This window comes from Saccostrea cucullata, unplaced genomic scaffold (genome assembly GCF_032062105.1).
Source record: "Saccostrea cucullata isolate Sc308-1 unplaced genomic scaffold, CSIRO_AGI_Scuc_v1 ctg716, whole genome shotgun sequence".
Classification (NCBI taxonomy): Eukaryota; Metazoa; Mollusca; class Bivalvia; order Ostreida; family Ostreidae; genus Saccostrea; species Saccostrea cuccullata.
Window position 1 is genome coordinate 273,848 of NW_026929218.1, and position 19,998 is coordinate 293,845.

The 19,998-nt window shown below is 32.4% G+C and overlaps 2 protein-coding genes across 2 annotated transcripts; one reads left to right on the forward strand and one right to left on the reverse strand.

Moving 5' to 3' along the window:
• Positions 1–234: 234 nt before the first annotated feature.
• On the forward strand, positions 235–4,328 carry LOC134280123 (uncharacterized). Its single transcript, XM_062762546.1, has 4 exons — positions 235–561; positions 1,852–2,052; positions 2,186–2,362; positions 3,755–4,328. The coding sequence occupies exons 1-4, from the start codon at positions 246–248 to the stop codon at positions 4,279–4,281; spliced, it is 1,221 nt and encodes a 406-aa protein (XP_062618530.1). The 5' UTR covers positions 235–245; the 3' UTR covers positions 4,282–4,328.
• A 2,678-nt stretch (positions 4,329–7,006) lies between these two features.
• On the reverse strand, positions 7,007–18,225 carry LOC134280135 (uncharacterized). Its single transcript, XM_062762563.1, has 6 exons — positions 18,188–18,225; positions 17,953–18,012; positions 16,839–16,898; positions 14,469–14,537; positions 14,279–14,344; positions 7,007–9,403 (listed from the first exon to the last, which is right to left on the reverse strand). Exons 2-6 carry the CDS (start codon positions 18,008–18,010, stop codon positions 7,368–7,370), a joined length of 2,289 nt encoding a protein of 762 aa, XP_062618547.1. The 5' UTR covers positions 18,011–18,012; positions 18,188–18,225; the 3' UTR covers positions 7,007–7,367.
• Between the last annotated feature and the right edge of the window lie 1,773 nt (positions 18,226–19,998).

Sequence of the window (19,998 nt, forward strand, 5' to 3'; positions counted from 1 at the left end):
ATCATAGAAACGAAAGGAAATTATTGAGGGAAAATAACTTTTAATTATATCTTGTTCAAATCAAAATAACAGAGGACGAACAAAAAATAATTCTGTAGACTGTTTCACGATAACTCTCGGGGGAAAAATCAACGAAAACGAATTTTTTTAATTGAATGTTGTATATATTGTGTGCATATTTTGGCGAAAAGTTAACGGTTATTAGAGTTGTCTCTCTTGTGTTGTGGGAAAAGCAGTCGTGCAAAATGGAAGTTCAGCATGACACGCTTCGTAGAGGTCTGAAAAATGTGAGGGATAACTTTCTGAAATTTGGTTTCTTAAATATTGATTGGTGCAATGCAACTCAAAGCAAAGATTTTTCGGATGCTGATGTGAATTACAGGGTTATGAGAGAATACGTCGATAAATGGCCAAGGGTACTCTGTTTTCACTTTACAGATTTGTTCAATGATGGAATTAAGATGTTATGTGATTTACAAAATGACTATGGAAAGTTTGAAAAACTGCAATTACACGAAAAGAAGGCAGTCCAGCGCCTGTATGATTTCTTTACAGATTTAGGTGAGTATATAGAGAAGTAGCAATCAAAGTACTAAGAGTACTGATGGGCGTATTTAATCTTTTCACCTTTTCATTTTCTAAACAACATTTAGACTTCATATTACATGCGCGGATCTAGAGGGGGGGGGGTCGGGGGGTCAGGACCCCCCTGGAATTTACACGGTTAAAAAATGTATATACTAAAGCAAGAAAAAAGTCACCTTGAACCCCCCTTTCTGGGATTGGAATTTTTTTTTGACTGGGTGGACCCCCCCCCCCCTGGAAAAAATTTCTGGATCCGCGCCTGTATTATATTTGGTCAGAGAGTAATAAATGAATGAAAGAAGTGTCATCACCTTTACTAAGTCAAATTGGTTAGGGTTGTTCATAGTGGGTCTTGCAGTCTATGCAAAAGTTTTTTTTTGGAACACACAGGACATTTAGTCCTATTTGGTCCTGTGTACTAGTCGAGAGTAATGAATAAGCACACAGGACAGAAACAAATTTGTCAGACCAGAAAACTTAATGTAAGAAAGTGAGACAAATGAAAATGCAGAACCAAGGAGATTTCATAATAACGTAGATGGTTCAGATTGGTAATTCAAATGTGTTTATGATACTGTAAACATACCCTTTTCTACAGCTCTAACACTGATAAAAAGTGCCTTCTAGATTTTAAGAAAGATATATCATATGAAGGCTCTCGATTCTCTTTAATTAGGGCCGATATTCGGCCCCGTTCCAAATGTGAAAAAGGCACCTTTTTTCCAAAATTTGAGTGTAAAAATTCCCAATGTATGATTGCTTGACATTTATTTGTGTAAAAAAAAAAAATAATAAAAAGCATATGATATAAACTAAGGCAAGCATATTGAAACTTTTAACTTCATACTTATGTATAGGGTACCTGCCTGTATTGTGCAGGAAAATGTTCAAAAGACAATGGACTAGGCATGAACAGAAACGCTATTGTTTACTTACATTGGGAAAATTAATGGGAATAAATTATTAATTCAAAGATGGCTTATTGAATATTCTTGGTCTAATATAATGTTAGTAAGCATATTTTTGTCTATTACTAATTGTGTAATTAACTGTAAATAATCATTTTACCTACCTTAATTCTAAGGGCAGATCACTTTAACAACATAAAACTACCCTACAATTAAAACTCTTTAGAGTGCAGTGTTAGGAGCTTCCTTAAGAAAAAGAAAGCAAATTTAGCCTTTAAGTGATCTTATATATATATGCTGATGATAAAAAAATATTTTTTTAAATGTTGTACAACCTTTTCAACATTTAAATTTTTAGGTTCTCATGAGGAGAATCTTAAAAAAGTGCTTGGAAAAAGCCCAGTTACAGAGACAGACATATCAGTAGCATTGGCTGAACATCTCTTAGGAAAGCTTTCATCAGACTGTACATATGTCATTGATCACAAATTAGCAAAAGGAAAAGGAACATGCAAATGTGGATGTGAAAAACTGCCACATTTCGGAAATACAGGCATTGGTATGTTTTTGTTCATATGTCTAGTCTCATCACTACCATTTTGATGTGCTTGTTAATTTCAGCTCCTTATAGGCATTCTTAATTATTTGAAAATAATCAAGAGGTATTGCAGAATTATATCCTTCTCCTGTAGGTCATGAAGCTGTATGGCATGGACATATTGATGTTGTCTTCTCATCTCATCTTGACCAACCTCCCTCAGACATAGCTATAAAAACTATTGGTAAATGTGAACCAGAGGTGCCTGCAAAGGAAGAAGATGAAGAAGAAACCTGTTGCTCACCTCCTGAAAAAAAGAGAAAAAGAGAAGGTAGCAAAAAGACCATTATGTATGGCCCTGGTTATAAGCTTTTAACTTTAGATGACCTTTGGTGCTATCTATGGTGCAGTCTAGCTGTCATGCATTGTCCACTGTAATGTATCCTGTAATATGTGTCTTTATGTCCATCCATCTGTAAACCATTTGTTGTGGCACCATATCTTCCTTGCCCTTCCACTTTATATACAGAGGTGGTTGACAATAGACTAGAGGACACCTATAGACTGGGTAAAATTGCTTTTTCTGCCCATATGTCCATATGTATTACTTCTAAAACAACACTTTCATACATACGATTTAGGGTTATATCACTTTGTCTGTCTGTATGTTTCATGCAGTCATGTATGGTCCATATGTATGTAATAGAGAAGTATTGGAAGCAAAGATTTTCTATGACCGAGTGTGTGTCATAACTTAAAACCAAGGTTACTCCAGGCAGTTCAACATCATTAGCTGAAAAGGTTTATAATTCATGTACAGTCTACAACTTTTTCTAATGCAAATTTCCATCCTGACCAAATTTTGTCAATTTTGTAAACATTGGAAGTTCAAAGCAAGTATCCTCACATAATGGATACATGTGTATTTGATTTTGATCAACTCATGGCTCCTAGAATAGAATTGGGCCACAAATATAAGGTTAAAAGTTTTACACTGGAACATAGGAAAACATCCTTGAAAATCTTCTTAAAACAGTTAGGCAATGATAATTAGAGGTATTTTAAATATGCACGCATCCTTACGTAATGTTGATTCAATCAAATTTGTTTTTGTGACGGTTTATGTAGGGATAGGGTGGGGGCTGTGGGGCCATAATATAGGATAAAAGCCTTATTTGAAATCTACAGAAACCTCTCTTTCAAGAAAAGCATGACCAACTTTTGCTTTATCCCCAAGTAGTGTCCATTCAAGTTTGTTTAAATCCAAGCTTCAGTGCATCGGGGATGAATATTTTTCCTGGGAATAAGATGTTTTTTCTTTTTTAAAAGACAGCATGGCCTTATGATTAATGGTAATGATATGCAAATATTGTTGAGTTGTACATACAAATTCAAATTTGTTCAAATCAAAGAAGAGTAGGTTTGTTAGTTTCCTACTTTTTCTTAAAAAACGATTTGGGGGGGGGGGGGATCAATGATGTTCATAAGTAAACAATGTCTAAAGTTGTGTGAATTCAATATTTTTATTCAAGTTATAGTTAATATTTGGTTAGAACAGGTCTTAAATTTCCCTTTTGAAAATGTACTTGGAAAAATATTCTAGCCTTCTACAATGTTTGGCTCTGAGTGTAACTTCATTTATTACCAATAGTATATTTGATACTTGGTTATTAACATATTATATTAATAATGTAATACATCAGTTTTTAAAAAATTATTTTAGGTAATTTGGAAGAAACCAAAGAATCTACTGGTGGGAAATCTATTGCTGATGTGAAACATTCACCATTAGATGGTGCAAGAAAACAGACAATTGCACAAACAATTGTCTTTTCCCTACTTCAAAAGCAGAACCATCCTGATTTGAAAAATCTCCTTGTTCCAAATATTTTGATTTCTCCAGAAGAGATGCAGATAATAATGTATGATGCAAAAAATGATGTGCTACTCTGTAGTAACGTGATTAAACTATTTATCTGTAATGAATTTTGCCTGGGGGCGGTCATCATATTGTGGATGGTACTTCATTATGGGATGTTCCTCAATGGGCTTCTTATTGACAAGCTTCCAATGCTTGATGAGTACAAATCTCATTTTAAAGAACTCACACAGGCAAAATGGAACATATATTCAAACTTATTGAAAGGTTGTGTTTCTAACTTTCCAGTGATTGAATATGAAGGACTTGACTTTAATGTGGATTTTTTTTTCTGTGCTAAAAATGTACTTGATAATGAAGAACAAGTTTAAACCAAAGGTTCAACAAGCTTTTATGATTAAAAATTTTCCTGACTTCTTTTGTTGGTAGAATTAGCTTAAATACACCTAGCTGTGTTTGAAAGCTAATTTCTGAAATGCTTTTAAAATGACCTTTTAAAAAATTACAATACACTTAACATAAATCAGTTCCCCCTTTTAAGTGCTCTCTTGATCTTTGTTTAGCTCGTTGAAGCCAAAGACGCAAGTGAGTTTTTCTGATCAAAATGTATCCATTGTCTGTTGTTGTTGTTATCAGGTTTTTACATTTCCATTTTCTTTAGAGCCCAAGGCTAATTTTAACCAAAATTGCCAAAGACAGACATGTATCCAGGATTTTTAACCTTGGATGACCTTTGATGCTATCTATTGTGCAGTCTTGTTGTCCTGCATTGTCCAATGTTAGTCAGTACAACACTCCTTTTTATGTGGAAACTAATAAAAAAAATTTATGCCCCCATTATAGAAGATTCAGAGGAATATAGTTTTTGTCATGTCTGTCCGTCAGACTGTCTTCTGTTAGTCAAAAGTAATTGGCAAGGTTAAAGTTTTTGCGGACAAACAGACAGACACAACAAAAACTAGATTCATCTTTCACAGGTGTATTTCTTGTGATAAGATCTTTCTTTGGGTACCACCAAATTTGACCTTGACCTTGGAGTTTGATCGACTTTTACACAACAATTTTAACTTTTACTTGGGCCATAACTTTTGAACGGTAGACACTAGGACTTTCATACTTCAAATTTATATTTTTTATGGCAAAACCTTTTATTTGATACCAGTTTTAAGTCTCAACTTCTACTTTTCTCTTCCTTTATTATAAGTACTAACCAGTAGAGCTACAGTCTCGACAGAGACTTCTTGATTTATTTTCACATTGACTTTGAGACCTTTTGATTTACTTTAATAAAACTTACACTTTGGCCTTTGTTTTTGAAGTATTATTACTAAGTCTTTTCGATTATGTATTCCTTGTGACAGAACCTTTATTTGGAATCATTCTATTCATTTTAATCCATGACCATCTTAAATAAGATATATTTGTGAAACACTGATGCCACCGTATGGCAACATAGCGAAGGGCAAATTTTCTCAAATGCAAATCAAATATGTTGGTACCCGAAGTAAGGCCTTCTTACAAGAAATATAATTGTGATATAGCCCTAGCACCACCTGTTCAAAAGTTATGACCAAGGTTAACGTTTTTTAAAGGTAGGTCAAACTATATGGTAATGATCAAATTGTAAAAGTTGTTGGTACCCAATAAAAGGTCTTGTCACAAATATATATGTGAAAAATGAAAGTCCTAACCCAATACCTTCAAAATTTATGGCCAGGATTAAAGTTTGTAAAAAGTAGGTCAAACTCCAAGGTCAAATGATCAAAGTTGTTGTTTTTAAAATTGAGAAAATGATCCTTTTGCCCCTCGTTTGTAGGTATGCTATTTCAAAGGCAAATATTTTCAAACTTTGTGAGATTTTTGTAAATTGTAGATATTTTACATAAAGTATATATATGTTAGATGAAATATCAAAGAAAAAATGTTGACATAACTGAGAATTCACTTTTATGTGGCCGGATCGATAGATCTGGGATGTATATTGTTTTTATCCTGTCTGTCTGTTCGTTTGTTTGCAAACGTTAACCTTCGCCATAACTTTTGAACCATGAAAGATAGAGACTTTATACTTGATATGCATATTCCATTAATTAAACTCTTTCAAATGACACCAAGGTCAATGACCTTGTGACCTTGACCTATATGCTAAAATAGCTTTTTCTGCATATTTTATCCTTCACCATAACTTTTGAACCATGAAAGATATAAACTTCATAATTGGCAAGCATACTCCACTAATCAAGTTCTTTCAAATGACACCAAGGTCAATGACCTGGTTACCTTGACTGACCTATAGGCTAAAAATTGCTTTTTCGTACCTTTGCTATAACTTTTGAACCATTAGGAGATAGAGAATTCATATTTTGTTGGCATACTCCACTAATCAAGTTCTTTCAAATGACACTAAGGTCAATGACCTTGTGACCTTGACTGTCACCTTTACGCTAGAATTAGCTTTTTCGAATTTTGTTGCCGCCGGGCGTATAGTGTTTCACAAACACATCTTGTTCACTTTATGTTTGTCGCACTATAGGCTTTTGGCTCACTGTAAGAAGCGTTTTTATTTTCTTGAAGTTTAAACTACCCTTTTTAAATAACTTTAAATTTTTAGTGAGCATAACAGACATAAAATGGATGAATTCACCTAAAGTTTGATGCATCGAATTCCTTTAGCTAAACTGCTTAAAGCAATTTTGAGAATTTTATTTTGCAATTAAAATGTGTTTTTATAATAAAGTAATTGATTTAAACCATTATGTCTGAACCAATTAGACTGAAATAAAGTATCTAATTGTTTCAAAACAGATACTTCTGTACAATAAAATATTTAGTATTATTTTAAAAAACAATATTGTACAGGACGACAACAAAAAAATTGAATAATGTAATTTTGCATCATTAAGAGCTTGTAAATAGTTTCTCTAAGTTACCAATTACAAAAGTCAGAAAAAAAAAACCAGAATATCAAACATCAAACTTTTTCACTTCGTATTTTTCTCCATAAAACTTTGGTCCCAGAACTGCTCTTATATTTTATGAATAATTGAATATGCATTGCATCACTCGTAGTTTGAAAAATCAAATACAAACACGGCGTGAATATTGATTGCATTTTATTTCAATTTTCAAGACCAAACATTTATTATGTTGCAATTCACCTAAATAATATCGCAAAATACGGTAAATCAGGTAAGCTTTATAAACCCTGAGTTTGGACTGATTTGATTTTGGTTTAGTCCGTGATGAGGAGGTATTCGACCACTGGCTGAAAAAGTTAGTTTCAAAATACACACATACATGAACGAAAATACAAGATAAGAAAATGACTAGATTACAAAAAAGTCAAGTGTAAACAAACATACAAAAAGAAATACACTACGCTCAAAGAAGGGCTACAAAAATATATTTATAAAAATTCATCAAGCCATGTTCGATATGTTTTTTTCTGGACAATGAATCACAGATCTATGCATTTGCACCCAGTGCTTCCGCAATAAGTTTTCTTTTCTGGTAACATCTGTTTTATGGCCGCTTTGGTGTCGTCTTCGTTTGCTCCAATCATAACAGCTATGTTGGCAATACAAGGACAAAAGTTCCACTTAGTGCACGTGTCCATTATGGATTTTATATTTTCTTGTAGCATTTTGTTTTTGGATGCCTTTTCTTTGATTTTCCTCATGTCTTCATCTGAAATGTTAGGGCAGTTAATTCGGAAAAATGAAAGTGGAATGAAATCATATTCAGGGATAGTGGTATATTTGCTTGCAATTCGACACAATACATCTTTTTCGGTTATAGAACTGGCAAAAGTACGAAGAGACTGTTCGCTTTGAAACTGATATGCGTTCCGAATAGCTGACATCATTTCGCTCAAGCCAATTACAGATTCTTCTTTGAATTCATTTTCTATGACTTCATCCATGATCCTCATATTTCTTTGTTTTGTAGCTTCTTTATCCATCGTCGTATAAAACGTATCATTAACTTCACAGCGGGGCACAAATGGCTCTAAAGGATAGTAATCATAGAAGTTTTTATCAGCCCTAAGTATTGCAACCGTGCAGACGACATCCTTCTTTCTTAACTGGGAACCATAACTGCGTACTTCTGAAGAGGCATCAAGTCGATATAAGGAGTGTAGAAAGTCAGTCATTTGCAAAACTCCCTTATTTTTGTTCGTATTCTCGGTAACATAATCGTACAAAATGGATCGTGCTCGTAAAGCTTCGCTGATAGCTGTTAAATTATCATTATTGGCATTTAAGAACGCAAGAACGGAACTTTGAAATCTAAGTATATTGTACCTGTTTATGCCGTGATAATTTACAGAAAGTAAGTTTCTTGCTTCGTTAATTGCAAGGCGAGGTACACCTACCACATCTACGAAGTCATTGTATTTGGACAAATTTTTCATGACAGATTCAAATGTTTCTGACGATTCTTTAAAAGTTCCAATAACTTTTTTCCACTCTTCTCCAAGTTGAACTATCACGTTCGTTAAATTATTTTTGTTTTCTTTTAAATCTGCAAGGTAGTTTTCCATCTTCGTCTTGGCATCTGCAATTTCTTCGTCTTTCTTTTTCCAGGCATCAAGGTTCAGTCCAATGGCGACAACATCACCAATAACGCCAACCACTGATAAGCCGATGTTAAGCTTTGAAATTTTAAATTGTTTTACCTGATCGAGTTTTTCTTTAAATATACCCTGAGCAATTTTGGCTTTTAATTTTATGTTTTTCATTGAATTCTTGAAGTTTTCTTTCATATTACCTCCAATATCCTTCCATGCTTCTTTGGTAAAAGCCTTTTTAAGAGATTTCAATTTCTGTGTAGTCATTGTTTTTGCTTGCTTTAATTTTTCTACAAATGCATTTTTTCTTTTAAGGAACGAATCACGAGCATTCTTGGCCATCTGTTTTAATACTTTTGGAACAGCTTTTAATTTTTGTTTTACGGCAGATTTTGAAGTTTGTTCAAATTCCCCCAGGGTCGCTTGAATTTGACTTCCGTAAAACAGATCTTCTGTAACTTGCTCATATGCATTTTGAAATGACCTTGAAAATGAATTTATAGCAGACTCGATGAGTAATTGAGCGACTATCCCAATAATTTGCATTTGTTGTTGTTTTTGTAGCATAGTCTGGATGTCTTTTAAGGAATATTCCAGACGTTGCATACTTAATGTTGATAGATATGTGTTGAAGTCGCTTTTATTGGCAATATCTGTTAATTCTACAGAGGTGGGGAAATAAGCTTCAAGTTTGGCATTGATGTCTTCCTGCATTTCGCGGATGGTTGAAATCTTTTTTACTGTTTCATTGATATAATAGTTAATAAAACCGTTATTGGTGTATGCGGCACGAAAGTCAACAAAGTTTTTGTTATGTTTTATGAACATAGCTTTAAACTCCTTTTTTTCTCTTTTGATTTCTTCCTCCAGATTTTCCATGGACTTTATGTTGACACACATTCTAGGAAAGAAGGCACATCCCTCTGAAATGATATGTTTTAAGATGCTAGAAATCTTTTCAATTAGAGAACAACGAAAAGCTTAAATGCATACTAGTACATGTAGTATAATAGTTTTATGCCCCTTTATCGAAGTATAGTTTTGTCCTGTCCGTTCGTCCGTCTGTTAATCTATTTGTCTGTTTATCTGTCTCTTCGCAAAAAGTTTAACATTGCCGATAACTTTTAAGTGGGTGGGGCTATGACTTTATTGTGAAAAACTCTTTCTTTGGGTACCACCAAATTTGACCTCTAGGCCTTAACGTTTGAGATTGAACCCACTTTTACAAAAAAAATTCCAAACTTTAACCTTTTTAATAACTTTTGAATAGTTAGTACTAGAGCTTTTACACTTCACATGTGTATTCCTCAAGACAATACCTTTGTTTGGGTACCACAAAATTCGACATTTTGACCTTGACCTTGGAGTTTTCCCCTTTTAAAAAACAAAGTTTTACTTAGGAATTTTTGGTTTTGTTTTGAGATTTTTTTTATTTTATTATTTTATTTATTTTTTTATTATCATTTATTTTTTTTATGCAAATTCAAACATGTATACGGCACTCAAGGGCTTTGAGCATCAAAGGGTCTATTTATGCCAGCATCCGACACGGGATCTCGGTTTACTAGTACATGCATATAATGGGATTAGAACTTGCGACGATCAGCTCCTTATTCTGCGACTAAAATCCAAACGGTCTAACCACAGGCAAATCGGAAAAATCTTTTAAAAGTTCTATTTCAAAAAAAAATTACAAAATAAGAAAATTTTATACAGAATGTACTTTGAAAAGTATAATGACGAAATGGTGGAAACGATGCACTACGAATAAATAAACAAACAAGGCAACAGTCTCATTCCTAACCAATTAATAGCCATTCTCTGTAAGCATTTAAACCCTTATATAGGGAGTGTGGCACGCATGGTCTTGGATTTTTATGAAACTTGGCATACATTCCTATATTAAAATTCATACTAAAATGGTTGCTATGGTCCATGGTTACCACGGAAACCAACATACATTTTTCATGGCCTAAAAATTGCTAAATTTTGATGAAGAATGACCCTTTTTGACTTATTAAAAGTACTAGTATTTAAGGGAACAAGCTATTAACATGATTTTACCTTTTTGCCAAAATACATCATTGTACACTGCTTTAGAAAAATTTAGTATTTCAGTAACTTTACCTCATAGAAAAAATATCCCTCATTTATAGATAGGATTTTTCTTGGGGAAAATTGTAGATTTTAGGCTCTTTTGAAAAGCCTGATATAAATTTTTGCGGATAGTTGGGAAAAAATGAATACATTGGTTTGAAAGTCCATATATAGTTCTAAAATAAACTACAAAGAACTACTTGGTATTTATATTTAGTTTTCTTGTTACCATGGTTACAAACTTATGCTTTTTTTTAAAAATCCTAGAAAAGTACAATACGTAGATACAATCATGATCCATATAATTGCCTAAGTATTTTAAAATGGATTAAAACAAATTTAGATATATAGTAAATAATAGCAGAAACAAAGAGAGAAAAATCAATTTTCATGACTAAGGGTCAATGGTCAAGGTCAAAATGGCAGATTTAGATAGATATTTAAGGAATCTAAACAACATTTTTTCTGCGTCATTACTAATACTTTTGTTTTAAACAACAAATGAAGAAACAAAATTACAGTTCTGGCCAACAATAACTAGCATCATATGAATGTGTGCCCATATGGACAGAAGGTCAAAGCTGAAGGTCACAATGGTATGTAAAGAACAACGCAAGCTAAATCTCAATTCCCGCCTACATTTTGCGACCATTTTATTCAATAATAATGGCCAAAAAATCTTTGTTTATACAAAAAACAGTGCAAATTTAGCCATAAAATCTTTTGTTTTATACAAAAAACGGTGCAATGGTATTTGATTCATTATTTTAATACCAGTGCTAAATAGTACATTATCCCTTATTCCAACTCTGGAGAATAAGGGGAGGGGGGGGGGGAGAGAAGTCAATGATATTTTCCATTGAAATCGGACGTTCAAGTATCACCATATTTTGGAAAAATCTTGGATATAATTAAATGTTCCGTTTATTTTTTCTCATGTTTTGCAAATAAGGAAAATATGTATATATTAGTAAAATACACTGTTTTAGCTGTAAATCACTTTGAAATTGGGGGAAAATAGGCATTTATTTTCGTCTTTTGTCTATAAAAATATGCCCCCTCTACTCTGTCTGTTTTTGTATTTTATTATCGTGGGATATCTTAAGAAGCCTACGATCTTATTCAATTTGAGTTTATACCACAACTCGCTTTAGCGTAAAAAGACACCTATTTATTTCTAGGTCAAGAGGTCAAAGTAAAAAAATAATGTTCGTATGTAAACCTCTCATTTCCGAGCGATATCTCAAAAAGCGTTTAGGTAACGCTTTTTTATATCATAACTCACTATGGTCCCGCCTGCCCTTCTTTAAGTGTCCCATCCCCTACCCCCACCACCCTCTGACCCCCCCCCAACTCCTCTTAATCTATAAAAGTTCTTATCTCCTTAAGCAGGGATACATATTCTTTGAATTAGCTTGTTAATAATGCATTTATACTCGGGTATTCGGAATACTGGTATTGTATATGTTGTATCCTGACCTCTATCCCGTATATTAAATGTATTTTATTGAAACTGGTATTACATTCTCCCTTTGACTTGATGCATAATGTGATTGAAAATGCTTATAAGTACGGTTTTCATGTTTTTTTTATATAAAGGTAGGCAATTAAGAATATTAAACGACTATACACTTTCCATATTCTTGTACGTAGAGAATTGTGCTTCAAGCATGTAAAGACACTCTTTTGTTGTTTTAGTAAACTAATTCCTTGCTCCTAAATGTACATTTTTAAAACCATATTTAACAATCCGAACTTTTCAAGTGACAGTCAACATGTGTTTTCTGGTTTAATCAATAACAATCTGTTGTAAAAATCTGCTGGACTTGTTCGAATAATCTGCTTTTGTGCTTTAATTAATTGTTTTTTTTTTTTTTTTTTTGGGGGGGGAGGTCAGAAAATTATTTTTATTGTGAATAAAATACTGCTAAACAGATTTTATATTAATTGTACTGCTTTTAGGTTAAATCATAATGTATCTTAGTCCAGAGAAATGATAAACCGTTAACTTTAAATTTGATTCACAGACAATTTGTATTTCTATGCAACTCCCCCAATCATCAAAAGTATATTTTTGACTGGTTTACAAAATATTTTTATACTTGTTTATCCTGTTTAAAAACTACATAACATGACTGTGTTTACTATGGGTTAGGGGACGACCTTTGATCCAGAAGGGGGGGGGGTTTCAAGTTAGGTTTATTTTCATGGCAGGACATATTATTTATTTACAAGATGATCTTTAGGGAAAATTATTAAATTTCTTCTTCACTGAAAAAAATCTGAAGAGCAAAGAAAAAAACAATAATAATAAATAAAATACCCGAACTCTTTTTCATTTTGGAAAAGGGGGCGCTTGTATCGGTAACGATTTTATAACACATAAAATGTATTACATGTATACTTATATGAGTTTCAAAAAATTATTACTGAATAATGACCTTTGGATGGGAATTGTAGCTACTATTCAGTACAGATTTCTCTGTGCAACATTCCCAGAATTCCTGCACTACCCAATGTCCTTTGCGCAAATAAATCAAAAATAGTAAAAAAAAATAAAGGAACATTGTTTCTTACCGAAATCTTAACGAAATGATTTTGCCTTGCCTTATTCAAAAAAATACCCCCCATGCCACAACACCGGCTTTCACCTTGCCCTTCGGAAATGATACAAATGACGTCACCGGAAACTTACGAATTTTGACGATATGCTAATTAAGTCATGCCGGTTGCTTCCGTGAAATAGATAAACAAATAAACAATAACTTAAAGCATAAAAAGCTTTCAGTTTGTAGAAATCTTTCAAAGAAACAAAAAATAACTCTGCAATGTTTTAATTAAAACAGACGCTCGGCCGTTTCCGTAAACTCCGACGAGCTCCGTGACGTCGTGTGACGTTACAGCTAGTCGAAATTTCTCCTGCGGTTTGATGTTTGAAGTTGCTAATCAATATTTTTCAAGTGTTTTGATGGTACAACTGCGCTCGCCCCAACGGTCACACGGTAAAACATATTAAGAAAAATAGCATTATCTTTACCTCAGTAACCAGTATAACAAATTAAACTTGGTTGAATAATGAAGGGATCTGGGAATGTTGCCCTACAATATGGCGGCTAAGGGAAATAACTCCTAGACAAAATATGTCAAAGGAAAAGTGTCTATAGGTAAACAACTTCCAGTCATTTTTGTACAATGATTTTTTTTTATCTTTCTCACTGAAGAGCTCACAATTATCAAAGGGAGATAATTCAATTTCAAAGTTAATGCCTGCTATTTTAATCAAAGATTTCTCATATTTATAGAGAGAATACCAACAAGGTTTTAACATGCCTTTTAAAATTAGATGATATATTTCTTATTTTGTGAGTAACATGAATTGAAGAAGCCGCATTTCATTAAAAAACTTTCCCAAATATTACATTTTTTCAGAAAAAATCAACTTTAGACACTGTTTCCATGGTAACTACTCAACATTCATATAATCTAACTATATTTTTTGAAGTAGTTTATGAGGTGGTATTTTCCAGCCAAATTTGAAAAAAAAAATTGTGACTATGCGTGCCACAAAAGTTTAAGTGGTTACAGAGAATTGGTATTAAATGTCAAAAGAAAAAAATATGCTTCAAAATTTTGAAACATAATCATGTTACTTAAAAACGACGATAGCCATATCAACTAAAATCAGCAAACTTGGTACTTACTTGTAACTGCACCAGCAACATTTACTGCGAGACCACCTAAGCGTAAAGTTGTTGTAACTCCTAAAACTGTAAAAGAAAATTTAATTCATTGAAATAGTAATTTTACATTTGCTTTAATGCCCATTCAGAAAACATTTATGGTGACCTCATAAAACATTAATAATATTTATAATTTGGGAAAAAAACTCACAGAATACGGATCCCCATCCTCTCTTTGATATGGCATGGGTGTTGAGCTTAATTTTTGCCGCGTCCAAATCTAAAAACAATTAGATAAACAAAATATTTTGATGTGTTTGAATGTATTTCTAAAGAACTGCATGGAAATACATTTCAAATTATATATACCCCGTGGGGATCCGGGTTAGAATAGGTCCTCAGTACCCCCTTGCTTGTCGTAAAAGGCGACTAAATGGGGCGGTCCTTCGGATGAGACCGTATAAACCGAGGCCGCGTGTCACAGCAGGTGTGTCTTCCCACTTAGCCAAAATTCTGAAAAAAGTACAGGTAACTGGTTTTGGCTAAGTGGGAATGGTGTATAGGGTTTATTCAAGCTATTCCCACTTTTTGAAAATCGGGTAGAAAAAGGTAAAATTTCACGTGGGAGTAGGTGGAATGTTTGTGTAAACAAATAATTAGCTGAATAAACATGTAATTACTGTGAAAACAGTAATTATTAAACCACTGTGGGAGTAGAGGAAAAGTAAATTTGCTATTCTAAATTGAAAAATCTGGCTTTTTACTTCTATTTCAATGAGTATTCTTTTCTGTTAAACTTTTTATTTATTTTTAACTCCAGTTATTTGCAAGTGGGAATATTTTTTTTGATAAACATATTTATTTTCTGTCTTAAAATGTACAAAATACTGGTAAAATACAGGTAAATCTAAGATTGGATGTGATTAGTCTAATTACTGTAAAAACCAATTAACTAATCAAAACATCTATTGTTATTTGCAAGTGGGAATAGATGGAAATGAGATTTTTAAAAAGTGGGAATAGCTAGAAGACACCGTGTACAGGTAAGGGGAGGGAGAGAACAAAGAAATCAATTACAGGTGACCTATAGTCTGTTTTAGATCAACACTAGAAAAAGTCTGACAATTTAATGAATTGTATTGAAATCAATATTTATTAATAAATTCATATTTTAATTAATTCAAATTAATAGTTACTAAGTATTATAATTATTTGTTTTTTAAATTTTATTTGCATTGATTTAATTTGTATTTTTTTTAAAATTTTATATCTACCCATTTTTAATTCATGAGATTTGATATATTAACTTATTTGAAATGTTTAAGTGCCAGTTCTATTACACTCTGTATCACTAGTACTGGTGATAAAAATTAATACAGTCATGCAAAAATAAGGTACTGGTAATGCTTTTGAAATCTGGAATCTGTACCGTAAATCATGTGTTTAAATGAAAATGAGTAAAATTCTGATTCATGTAATTAAAAAAAATCAAATTAAAAAACAATTGAATTTAATAGGATGATTGTATTATAAAATTAATGTTACTGCAAATATTTTAAATGTGCAATACCCATCTGATACTAAGGGGTTTTTTTTTCTTTCATGTATAAAATGCTGGATTTTTAATCCTTGTAAACAAGCAATTGTAAAGGAATATGGACATTTTTGTAAAGATTCTACTTCTAAACGATTTTTTGTACATTATGAATTAAATATCAGTTCGGACACGTTTAATAAATTTCTAGTGTACTGAATTAATCAAATATATCATGATCATTTAAACAAATTCAATATTACAACAATAGAGGATTATCTGAGTTGTGTTTTATAATGTTTTGATTTTTTTGGTCAATACTTATTTTTATCGATAACAAATTTATCAGAAAAAGACTTCTATGGCAATGTACTACAAGCACTAAAAAAATTAGCCATACTATAGTAATAACATACTATGTGATAAAATTTTATTCCGAAACAAGTGCATAATGTGCATTGTAATTATGCGTATAATAAATTAATTTTAAACACCTATGCATAAAAGCACTTATCTCAATTTCAATCATGTATGTACATAAGTTCTAATAATTGGTATTAATATTTCTGCACAATAAATTTAACTCAATTCCTATTCTTTTCAATTTTTCTATCGATCTCTTTATTTTTAGAATACAAATATTATTTTATTTTTAAATATTTAATTGATACAAAGTAGAACTTTATTAATTAGTCTTATATCTAAAACAAATATTCATGATATTTCTTTGATTAATGAACCATTACACCACAGGTAAATATTACAGGTAATAATTAAGCCTAAAACAGACTATACACAGGTGACCACTCAGGTGTGAAAATCCCAATTTTGGCTAGATGGGAATAAAAGAAATTCAGAATTGTGGCTAAGTGGGAATAAACCGGCACGATAAAGATCCCTCCCTGCTCAAAGGCCGTAAGTGCCGAGCATAGGCCTAAATTTGCAGCCCTTCACCGGTAATGGTGACGTTTCCATATCAGTGAAATATTCTGGAAATGGACGTTATACAATCAATCAATCAAATTATATATATAATCACAATCATACCTTTCAACAGCGGTTTTGGTATTTCGGACTTCTCCAATTCAAAATTAGTTTGTCTTTCACCTGCATGTAAAGAAAGAGTTTTGATTGAGTGATGTGAGTTTCTACTTTTTGATATTTTTCTTTCTTCTCCCCCACTTTTTTTAAAGATATCTTTGTAGAGAAAAATATAAACAAAGTAAAAATAATTATATGAATTCGTTTCGTTTCTACTTCATTTTTTTGGGTGCGTATCATTACCGCTACATTTTCGAAAATTTCATTACCGCTACATAGTCATTACCGCTACAAAAAACCTTACATTACCGCTACATAAAAAGGTATACATTTCAGCTACATTGCCTCTTTTGTTAGCCAGCCACTTATGCGTGTATACAGTACAACCTATACATGCATAAGACCTGTTTCCCTGCTCACCACGGGAAGGTGAAAGTAGGACTTTGAGCAGGGTTTTTTTTTATTAAAATCAAATTTATTTCATAAAATACAAAAAAAAAAAAACTAAAATCAAGCACTATTCATAGATACATTGTAAACCCTAAGTTTTGTTATACGCTTTACGCTATCGGTAAAGCCTTGAAAGCTATTTATTGACATATTGTCGCCTTGTCATTTCCTCACTGTCGTATTTAGCATTCAGTTCCCTTTTTGTGCGGTGTTGTTATTCTCCTTTCGTCCTGGGAGAATCTTGTTTCTTGCAGCACGCATTTTCCAGTAACTTTTAGTCTGGACTGACTGAAACTTGGCCAAAAAAATGGTGGCCATAATGTTCAGATGACGCTAAATAATCAAATTAAAATAAATAGTCATTCAGATTAGATAGTGTGAATTCTGTTGATTAGAACTCATATACCGAACCATACCTGGCTAAATCGATATGTAGCGGTAATGAGTTGTTTTTGGCTGATTCAATATGTAGCGGTAATGAGTTGTTTTTGGCCGGAAAAATGTAGCGGTAATGATCGGTCTAAAATCTGAAAAAAAGTAGCGGTAATGAGTTGAAATTTTTGGCAGTGTAGCGGTAATGTTGACCTCCCATTTTTTTTTTATTATTTTTTTTTGAAAGGGGGGGGGGGGCTAACAACGTTGTCCTTTTAAAATTCTTTGTATTACCTACCGAAACTCAGCTGCAACAGGAAAAGTACCGGCATCGCGTACAGAATCAAAACTCTCATTTCTGAAATTAATACCTGTATTTAATTATATATATATATTTTAAAAAAAAAAACATTCCAAGTTTTTTTTTTATCTTTTTTATTAGATTGATATTAAATGAATGGGTCTTAAAGTTTGCTTTTTAAATTAAGTCTTTTTATTTATGTTAAGAATATTAACAAAAATTGTCTACTCACTGAAAATATTGTTTCTGGCTGCCGTTCGCCTGTCTTGTTATTTATTGTCAGCATTTTCCTCTATATATACATGTATAAACAAGTGGTCTCTTATGAGTTAGTGAGGTACTTCAAAGAAAACGTCATTGTTTTGTTGGGAAAACCGACTTAAGGCAAAAACTTTTCTCACTTCCCTGGGAACATGTGGGTTAATTGGTAAATTTAGGGTTAAATTGTTGCTTAATACTCAGCCTACGATTTCATTTTGTAGCTCCGTATAGTTTATGCTCAATACAATTCAAAACAAACGTTGAATTACAAATGAGTTTTGTTTGTCAAAAATTGACACAGAAAATGGTTTTTGCCTAAACTGATTTATTTTTCAAATAAAATACCTTTTCCGTTAAGAAATTGCAACTTTTTTTTGTAATGGTAAGTAACTATATACACTACTGTACAGTTTTTTGTTTTTGTTTTTTTTTTACTTTTTTTTCTTCTAAAAATCACTGGGCTGTTTCACATTTTTGTTTTATAAATCCACTATGTATGTGCAATATATGTATATGTGTTTTTTGCATGGATTATAAATTTATGCTGTATATTTGTTATTTCTTTAATATTTTTAGCTGTGATCGTCGGTTTAAGACCTCTACAGAGCTCATGTTATTTGTTGCTCACTGTAAAAAAATGCCGACTTTAAATTAAAAAAAATATTTACTTACTTTCTTACTTACCTTTTCCACAAACGCTTGAACGTTCCGAACAAACCTATAGAAAGAAATAATTGATAACTGGGTATGTAAAAAAAAAAAAAAGATTTTTCTTTTTCATGAATGTTGCGGGATAACCTCCGAGATCGAAATAGTTTTTTTTTTTACAAAGCCGAAATATATACGCTGTATATTATTGGAGAAAAATGGACGCAGATTTCTCCGATTTCGGCATTGATTTTAATAAATAAACACTATGTAATTTAACCTTCAAAAATAATGTCTAAGCCCGATTACATTTGATTAAAGTACACTCAATATATAAAATATTCTACTAGAAATTCCTCCAATTATTCCTTGCCAAAATGCAGATTATAATTTTTCAATAGATCCTTTTTTCCAGAAAATGTTAGATTGATTGTACGAGTATACTGATTGTATACTGTTTAACGTCCCTCTCCAGAATATTTCGCTGATATGGAGACGTCACCATTGCCGGTGAAGGGCTGCAAATTAAGGCCTATGCTCGGCACTTACGGCCTTTGAGCAGGGAGGGATCTTTATCGTGCCACACCTGCTGTGACACGGGGCCTCGGTTTATACGGTCTCATCTGAAGGACCGCCCCATTTAGTCGCCTTTTACGACAAGCAAGGGGGTACTGAAGACCCATTCTAACCCGGATCCCCACGGGGCAAAAAATGTTAGAAAGTTGAATGCAATTTAACTCAACATAAGGGAGGCAACTTCCATGAAAAGCTTTAAAAAATGTTTGTCAAGCAATATTGTCAAACCTCCAAAGTATTTTTCATTTAAAAAGAGATTTTGGAATATAGTTCACACAAGGTTTAGACTTTTTTAAAATTGAATTTTAAATTCTTACCCATTTCGCTGTAATTTAATAGACAATCCGAATTGCTTATGTGGACAAATAGAGGATCCCTATTATTTGTTTTTTGTATGTTGAAAATATGCAACAGCAAGATATTATCTCATGAATAATATACACCTGTATTATGATTCAAAAATTTGTACATTAAAGATGTCCATTTGATGTTATGGGGTGTTGATTCATCCTCTGATCAACAAAATGTAGAAGTTTTTAAAGTTATTCATACCTTTTT